Source organism: Vicia villosa, linkage group LG7 (assembly GCF_029867415.1).
Source record: "Vicia villosa cultivar HV-30 ecotype Madison, WI linkage group LG7, Vvil1.0, whole genome shotgun sequence".
In the NCBI taxonomy this organism is placed as follows: domain Eukaryota; kingdom Viridiplantae; phylum Streptophyta; class Magnoliopsida; order Fabales; family Fabaceae; genus Vicia; species Vicia villosa.
In genome coordinates, this window is record NC_081186.1 from 132,890,188 (window position 1) to 132,899,937 (window position 9,750).

At 26.6% G+C, this 9,750-nt stretch overlaps 1 protein-coding gene across 1 annotated transcript; it reads right to left on the minus strand.

Annotated features, from left to right (window-relative positions):
- Window positions 1–1,173: 1,173 nt before the first annotated feature.
- On the minus strand, window positions 1,174–2,306 carry LOC131620212 (NAC domain-containing protein 83-like). Its single transcript, XM_058891217.1, has 3 exons — window positions 1,866–2,306; window positions 1,564–1,779; window positions 1,174–1,410 (listed from the first exon to the last, which is right to left on the minus strand). The coding sequence occupies exons 1-3, from the start codon at window positions 2,304–2,306 to the stop codon at window positions 1,174–1,176; spliced, it is 894 nt and encodes a 297-aa protein (XP_058747200.1).
- Between the last annotated feature and the right edge of the window lie 7,444 nt (window positions 2,307–9,750).

A 9,750-nucleotide genomic window follows, 5' to 3' on the forward strand; every position in this document is an offset into this window, starting at 1 on the left:
GTTGTTTTACGGACAAAACTTAGGTATAATTCTTTAGGCGCGGTTCTAACTACTTTCAAGCATCATCCAATGAGTTTGAATCATGCCTTTATATTTTTTAGCACATTAAATAAAATAAATTGTTCGAACTCAGATGAGAAAAAGTTTTAAATTCAATAAAAATTTATGGTATCTATAATCTTATAAGAGAGTGAAAGTAGGAGATAACGACGGTTTGATTAAAATAAAACTGTTGAGATTTAATATTTCCTTTGAATTATTCACGTGATCCTCATTTTTCTCAACTGTTTTCAATTGAGAAAAAAGAGGATCATAGGACGAGATATTAAATCTCGACCGTTTAGTTTAATCAAACGGTTGGTATCTTTTCTCACAATAGAAAAGATTCAATAAAATGTTATTTATATGAAATTATTAAATCTTATGCCTTTATTAAAACTAATGATTGATATCAATAGTTCACGTTTCTCACAATAGATATCAATTTTCATGAGATACGCTCTCATATATTTTTGGTAAGATATCATAATAGAATGCTGACTCCTTTCCCATCAATTTGTAAATTTAGATTTATTTGAAGTTAAACTTACGATATAGCCAAGGGAAGTACTAGTGCAAAATAAGTACAGGAAGGTCCCTAACAATTTCAAGGTTGTAACAATATTGATGTTGCTAAAGTTAAGTGATTGGATTGAATTGAAAAGAACAATAGATGTGGTGTCAATTACTACTCATTCACCAAATACAATAATGTAAAATTTATGTTTGAAACAAGATTAGAATCTCTTGCTGAAAGTATGTTGTGTAGGTCTAATGTCAACTTCAACTGATAAACTAACATATGTTCTTCGTATAATTGAATCCAATTTTATAGACAACTGTTTGTTCAATGCTACATAAAAACATCATGTTAACATGTATAACCTTAGCTTAAAAAGACATGATAAATAATAGCAATGAATAATAATTATAACTTGATAACTTTACTTTCATGATGAAGCTGTAACAAACTTGCCAAACATTCTAAAAAATGTTGAAAATAATAATTTGATGGTAACAAAAAATAATGAAGAGTTAATGTGAAAATGTAGTTATCTCAATTTAATGACAAAGAAAAAACTATCCTAGTAGTTACCATTAATTCTAAGGAAATATTTACTACTACTATTAACTTTACATAATATTATTTTCCAACAAAAAATCCTTATGAGAACTATTGTTAAGTATTTGAACATCGTCTTCTTTTATGAACCCTTCTCCATTAATTTCCAACCGAGTCTTTGCAAAAAATTCAGGACAAGACATTTCATCATCATCATCATCCCCATATTTTCCCTCGTTTCCACCATCGTTTGATTGAGTTATTGCTTCTTCATAAATAATATATTTTTTCACCAAAACATTATTTTCCTACGTAACAACAATCCACAAAATTTGTGACTATTCCTCTAGAAAAGGAGAGAAAAAACAAATATGATTTAGATTTTGAAAATACTAAAATCGACATAAAATCAAATGATAACTAATCATTAATAAAGTAATACAATATTATTAAAGTCTTACTGATATGACTGGTTCTACTTGTTTAGGAATGACAGGTTCTTCTTGTTTAGGAATGATAGGTTCTCTTTCTTTACTCTCTTGTGCAGAACAATTTTTTATTCGTGAAATATTTCTTAAATGAGAATTGGATTTATCACCTATACTTGATTTTGCTTGTGTATTTTTTGATTCTGATTTCAAATTCTTTCTAAATCTGCATAGAACATAATTGTTGACCTGGCAAAAAATATATTAATCACTACTTAGACTTTAAACTAATTAATGTTAACACATACTAATAATTTAACATAAAATTTGCTTACCGGAGTATTGTTAATCAAAGATTTGTTGAGGTTATATTCGTGCAAGATCCATCCACCATCTTGAGGAGTGTTACTCCTCTCAAAACGATAACGTTTTTTTAAACCGAGGAGTTGGTCCGTGTCTTTGGCAAATATATTTTTTCCGGTGTCTTCGCCTTCCCAATTACCACTGCCAATAGTGCGAATGGAGCGTGTGCTTGTAGCAGATTTCTTCTTTAAGGTAGTAAAGAAATATAGGTCTTTTCCGCCATATGAGAACGAAGCTTCAAACTCATTCCATATATCCAACGGATTCTTATTAGTACCAAACAAATCATGTTCGATAATGTTGAGATAATTGGGAATTGGTTTATTGTTAATTTTGTTGTAGAGAAATTTTTGAAGAAGTTCATCATCGGTTGGCATGAAATCTTTACTTAAACTAGAATTGAGAGCATTCATGATATTTTGAAATTCAATGGAAGACTCAGGTCAAGTTAATAAGCTTAAAAAAAAGGTATATCCAAAGGATCTTCTTAAATACATATTATTACTTAATAAAAGAAAAAACAAACTTTGATTACCATATAAATCGTATAATCAGTTTTTTTTACCAACCGATTTCCTAAATATATGGAAAGATATTATAAATTTAATAATAAAATTTTAATTAATTACTTTAATGATAGCATCAAAAGGACAAATTTACATTGTGGAGTTGTCACTTGTGTCTAGCGTAACTTCCGTCTTTCTTTTTTATTTTATTTATTTTAGAATAAAATTTGAAATTTTTTTAGTGGACCTTTCATAACCTAACGCAAATTTATTTATGTCTCTATTTTAGGATATACACATCAAAAAAAATATTTTTATTGACTAAAATTTAGTTTTTTCCGAAGTTACATCTATGAAACATTCAGAATAAAAAAATGTGCTTTCGAATACATTTTCTAAAACAGAGGAATATTTTTGGAAGCGCGCATTGTGCCTAACCATCAAAGAGTAGGGTAAGAAGCTTGCTAAATTAATGATAAACAATAAAATTTAAAATTTATCTCTTCAAAACAATTTCTGGTGTATATTTTTAATAATTTTGCATATTAAAATGATAAATTATAAGGGCAGTCTAATACACAGGAATATTGAGGGTCTCATATAAAAATAAATTTTAAAGAAAATATTAGAGAATTATATATATAATAAAAAATTCTTTCTTTTCAAGAAAATACAGTAGAGCTGTTTTATTGATATTGCAAGTATCGTCTATGGGTTTTTAGCGCATTAAACAAAATAGATTGTTCAAATTCAAATGAGGAAATTTTTTAAAATTATAGTCTTTTAAGTTAGGCGGAGCTTAATAACCATTGCAACTAAAAGAATTAATGGGCGTGAATCCTGGCTTAAAGTGAATATATATTCTTAAAAATATTATAGGAGCATTCAATCAAATAGTGCCAAATAAAAATTATCTGAGATATTTTTGGAAGTAATCTAAAAAGTGGTATTACAAATCAATGCTTCAGATTTATTGTTCTTTTAAAAAGGTCACGTGATTTTTATTAGAGTTTGACCTAACTCATCCTTACAAAACCGGTTGGTAAGGTGAGGAGTGTCCCTCTATATATATTCTTTGAAAGCTCTATCTCTAGCCAATGTGGGACTTTAGGATCTTCCTAATACACCCCCTCACGCCCAGCACTCTTTGGGCTTGGTGCGTGGATATTAATGGTGGGCGGCCCATGGTCCGATCGATAGGCTCTGATACCATATTAGAGTTTGACCTAACTCATCCTTACAAAACCGGTTGGTAAGGTGAGGAGTGTCCCTCTATATATATTCTTTGAAAGCTCTATCTCTAGCCAATGTGGGACTTTAGGATCTTCCTAATAATTTTCTCTTCTTCTTATTCCACTTCTCTCTCGTTCATGATTTTCCAATGTTTCATCTACACACCCATTTAGAAAGCCATCGCCACACCCAATTTTCGCTATCAGCAGTTTCAGTCATTTTGTGGGTGGCTCACTCTGTATTGGAAGCCTTTACTATCATATTTTGCAGGTGAAGTGATTTTACTAAATTAATGGATTCTTGAGTTTTTGCGGTTGGAAGACAATGCCAAAATCTGAAAACCCCATAAATTTTAATTTATGCCATGAGCATGATGAATCCAAAAATTAAAAATGAAATAAGTACTCAATTTGATTACGGTCTACAAATTATGTTGTGGCCTCAATCTACACAATAACTCAACAATCAATAGTAGAAAACACTGATGCATTTCATTTCTCAATTTTAACATTACACAAAAATGGGTTGCAGCATCTAAATCATATGCTCAAATCAATGGTACGATACAAGGAGCCTAATTAAATCACACTCATAAAAAAAAATGATCTTTCGGTCACCATATCCACCATCACTAATCAGGGTATTACAAATCAATTCTAACCACAACTGTATGCACTAACATTGAAGAAATCAATCAAAACCACCACGGCGTGTACCGCCGTTGATGAAATCAAAAGCATGCATCATATTGGATGTTGGGAAATTAAAATTTTAAATCCTGTTATTTTTTTAATTTTGTTAAATAAAAAAAATAGAAAAAAAATAGTCTTTAATTTATTCTAAATATTAGAATAAGAAATAGAAAATTATTTATAGTAAGATTGTCTTATTATAGAATTTGTAAATCTTAAGCATAAAAGAAAAAATTCAATAAGGTGATCTCTATATAGAATAAATAAATCCTAAGCGATAATAAAATCAGACGATTGATATTGTTAATTCTCGTTTCTCACAATAATTATCAGTTCTCACCGGATACACTCCCTATATATATATATAGGGGTGGGAATAGGTCAGGCCGGCCTACAGAGGCCTACGGCCCAGCCTACATAGGCCTAGGCAGGCCAGGCCTATTTAATAAATAGGTCAGGCTTAGGCTTTTTTAAAAGCCTATTTCATTAAATAGGCCAGGCTTAGGCTACTAAAAAAGCCTATGAAGCCTTATAGGCCGGCCTATATTTTCATATATATTAAAGATATGTTAAATAAGTTGGTCAATGTATGCATATATTAGAAGAAAAAAAAAGCTAAATAGACTACCCTATATATATATATATATATATATATATATATATATATATATATATATATATATATATATATATATATATATATATATATATATATATATATATATATATATATATATATATAACAAATGCTAAATAGGTCCACTTATATATGTATATATAGGTCGACCTACAAGACTTCTTAAATTATATAAATTAATTGAAAACTTTAATGAGATACAAGCTTTTTATATAGGCTTTCAGGCCAGGCCTGGCTTTTAAAAAGGCCAGGCCAGGCCAAAAAACCGAGCCTATGATAGGCCTTAGGCCAGGCTTAGGCCTTCTAAGTTTATCGTAGGCCAGGCTCAGGCCTTCTAAAGCCTAGCCTAGCCTATTTCCACTTCTATATATATATATATATATATATATATATATATATATATATATATATATATATATATATATATATATATATATATATTAATCTTTTAATATATTTAATTAATTAAAAAATATTTAATTTTAACCACTCAAATATTTGTGATATCATGACAGGAAAATAAACATTAATTTTATGAAGATTCATTTTGATCCCTCACAAAAATTACACAATCTAAATTAGTCTTTTACAAAAAAGAGTCTTAATTCAAGACTTTTAAACAATATCTTAAATCCATACCACTAGCGCAATATGCATTCATGACAAATAATTCCTAAGATTTTTAATAATATTAAATGATTCCAATTTTAAAACAAAAATTAAAAAATTTATACCAATGGGGCTCGAACCTAAGACTGATAAATGATACTCACTCTACAACTAGACAAATCAGTTTATATTGTTAATATTCTTAATGATAAATACTTAACTTAATAATTTAGAACAAACATTTATTTATTTCCAATAACACACAAATAAATATTTACTAATTTCAAATAATACATCAATTTAAAAATAAAATTTATAAAATATAAATCCTCAATATATTTAATCAATTAGAATTAAATTAAATTATATGTAATTGAAATTAAATAACACACATATAAATATTTACTTATTTCAAACTAAAATTAATTAAATAATAATTAATAAATTAAAATTAATTAAATAATAATTAATAAATTAATATTAATTTAATTAATTATTAAAATATTTAATCAATTTAAATTAAATAATCAATTAATTATTAAAATATTTAATAAATTTACATTAAATAATCAATTAATTTTTAAAATTATTTAGTTAATTCAAACTAAATAGTGATCAATTAGTTTAATAGTAATTCAATTAAATATTAATTTATTTATTTTATTTGATTAATTATATTTATGATTTATATTTTATTAATTTTGTTTTTAAAGTTTTGTATTATTGAAAATTAGTAAATATTTATTTGTTTGTTATGAAATATGTAAATGTTTGTTTTGAATTATTGATTTAAGTATTCATTATTAAGAATATTAACAATAAAAATTGATTTGTCTAGTTGTAAAGTAACTATCATTTAACTTGAACGGATCTGAGTTTGAGATCCCATTGATAAAATTTTAACTTTTTTGTTTTAAATTTAGAATTATTTAATATTACTAAAAATCTTAGAAATTATTTGTCATGAATGTACATTGGATTAGTAGTAAAGACTTAAAATATTGGTTAAAGGTCCTAGGTTCAATTCCATATAAAAAATAATTTTGGCTTTTTTGATATTATTAATTCATAATTGTTTAAAAATAAAATTAAAATTAAAATTTAATTTAGTATTTAAAAAATAAAAAATAAAAAGTAAAAGTCAACGTGGCAGTCTAGTCACGGTTTAAAAGTATGGAAAAAAAAACTAGTTTGAGAAAAATATTAATAAAAAGACTAATATGGTTCGATTAAATTTTGTAAGGGATTAAATCGAGTTTTTTTTGTGAGACTAATTTGGTTGTGTAACTTTTATGAGGGACCAAATTATGTGTTAGTAACGTAAAACTACAACAAATTTAATAGTACAAATTTAACTTTATGGACAATTAAAATGCGTAGGCAAATGTCATGAGGTATAGCTCAAAATATCTTTATATACCTAAGGTACTTTTTCGAGAAATAAATTTCACTTTAAAAGTTTTGCATCCGTATATATCAGTATACGGTAAATTCTGTTGTAAATTATTAACAATAATTAATAATATGAGTGTTCCAAATTGACAAGAAAATATGCTAGTGAGTTTGAATTTTGAATTCAAAAATTGGCAACACTTCATGAAGTGTTGCAGAATGAAAACATGCAACTCTTGGTAAATGTTGCAATAGGCCAAGCATTGTAACTTTTAGAAAAATGAATTGTTTCACCAATGGTCGCTACCTTATGAAACAATACTAAAGTGGCCTATAAAAACCTTATTTTATACTCAGAAATTCACAACAAAAATGTACATTCTCTTCACCGAAAATTTCAGACACTATTCGCTACATTTGAGTTCTTCACCAATCTTGTGCAAACTCGATTCAAAGGTTGAATTATCTGGGTATTCTTGCGTTCCAACTCTAAGATAATATAGAGAGTGTTTGAAATACTTATAAGGAAAGTGATTCTGTTCACGATTTAGCCTCGAACCATTTGATTGTAATTGATTTTTCTAACAAATGCTAAGGTAAAAACATGTAGTTATTGCGTTTAACCGAAGATATAGATCCAAGTGAGAGCCTATACTCTGTTTTAGCTACAATTTTCTTCCATCACTATACAGTTTAGTGAATCTAAATTTCTGTTGGTATAGATTTTGATATTGAATTTTTTTGAATCATATTTATTATTCCACATATAATTTTTTAATTAGTTTTTTAGTCTATATATACACTTGTTATACTTATCAAATTTTAGACTAAGGAATCAAATAAATTATAAAGAGACTGCGGAGGGAAAGAAAGAATTAATTTAAACATCTTTTAACATAGCTTGTTAGGTCGTTTGTATACTAATAACAAAACATATAGTTTTGTAAACTTAAAATAAGCATACAATTTTGACTAAAAAAAATTGTGTCTTCTTAATAACCTATAACTTTCATCTTCAAGTCTTATAATACTAGATTGACAAGATGCATCAAACTTGACATTCACTTGATAAAATAAATTTAAATGAAGCTTGACATAAATATCGTCTAAGATTATAGGTCATGCCTTGAAGAAAAGTCCATTTGATCATGAGTTGACCACAACTTTGACTTTGAGGATAAAAACTCTAATTTAAAAACCACGCTTGATCTTTGAGAAAACTTCAACCATAATTCAAGCTGCTTTGAGTCTTTGAACATATGTGAACATGAAACAAGACCCTTTAGGCATTAGACACTCTCTTACTCTTTGATTGCCAACTCTACCTTGCACAATAAGAAAAAATAAATAACAAACATGTTTTTATATTTTGAATAATATGTTAGCAAAGTTAGATGATAAAACATAAGCAAATAAAGATGAAAAAAGAAACAAAAGGTAAAACCAAGAATAAAGGGGATTGAAGAGTGTCATGCTTGTGAACTTGATTGAAGGAAAATGAATGATAGATGAAATCTTAAAGATAAAAATTAGAGTATGACAACACTAAAACCCTTTTAAAATATCCTTGGAAAAGAAATAAATTGAGAAAGATAAATAGAAGTTGCATAGAAGAAAATAATCAATAATGTGCTTTTATTTAGTAGAATTTGCTAAAATAATAATTTCCAAACTTGTAAATAATTAAATCAGCCAAATTAAAATATAGGTAATAATTTCAAATTCTTCAATATTTAAAAAAAATGAAAATATAGATGATAAGTAAATAAAGTTATACCGTTTAGAATGCCTATTTTAGTAAAATAAATAATATCAAAACTCCCAACAATTAAAAAAATAGAATATGATATTTTTTTCAATAAATGTAAAGAATTAAGAGAGTTTGAAAAAAAAAAGTATGCGAGAGCATGGAAAATTAAAATTGATATATTTAATGTAAAATTAAATAGCATATATAATAATATTTTTGGTAAAATTTTATTTTTATGAAAATTTAAATATTAAACATAATAGAAAAGATTCAATAAAATATTTTTTATATGAAATTATTAAATCTTAAGACTTAATTAAATTTGATGATTGATATGGATAGTCTTGTTTCTCACAAAAGATATCAGTTTTCATTAGATATGATGTCATATATTTTTGGTAAGATATCATAATAGAATGGTGACTCCTTTCCTATCAATTAGTAAATTTAAATTTTTTTGAAGTTAACTTTACAATATCGCCAAGGGAAGTACTAGAGCAAAATAAGTATAGGAAGGTCCCTAACAGTTTCAAGGTTGTAACAAGCTGAAGTTAAGTGATTTGATTGAATTGAAAAGAACAATAGACGTGGTGTCAATAACTACTCCTTCTTCACCAAATACAATAATGTAAAATTTATGTTTGAAATGAAATTAGAATCCCTTGCTGAAACTGAAAGTATGCTATGTAGGTCTAATGTCAAGTGCAACTGATAAACTAACATGTTCTTCGTATAACTGTTTATTTGTATAATACTATATAAAAATATCATGTTGACATGTATAACCTTAGCTTAAAAAGACATGATAAATAATAGCAATGAATAATAATTACAACTTGATAACTTTACTTTCACGATGAAGCTATAACAAACTTGTCAATCATTCTAAAGAAATGTTTGAAGATAATAATTTGAAGGTAAGAAAAAAACAATGAAGAGTTAATGTGAAAGTGTAGTTATCTCAATTTAATGACAAAGAAAAAAATATCCTAGTAGATACCATTAATTCTAAGGAAATATTTACTACTACTATTAATT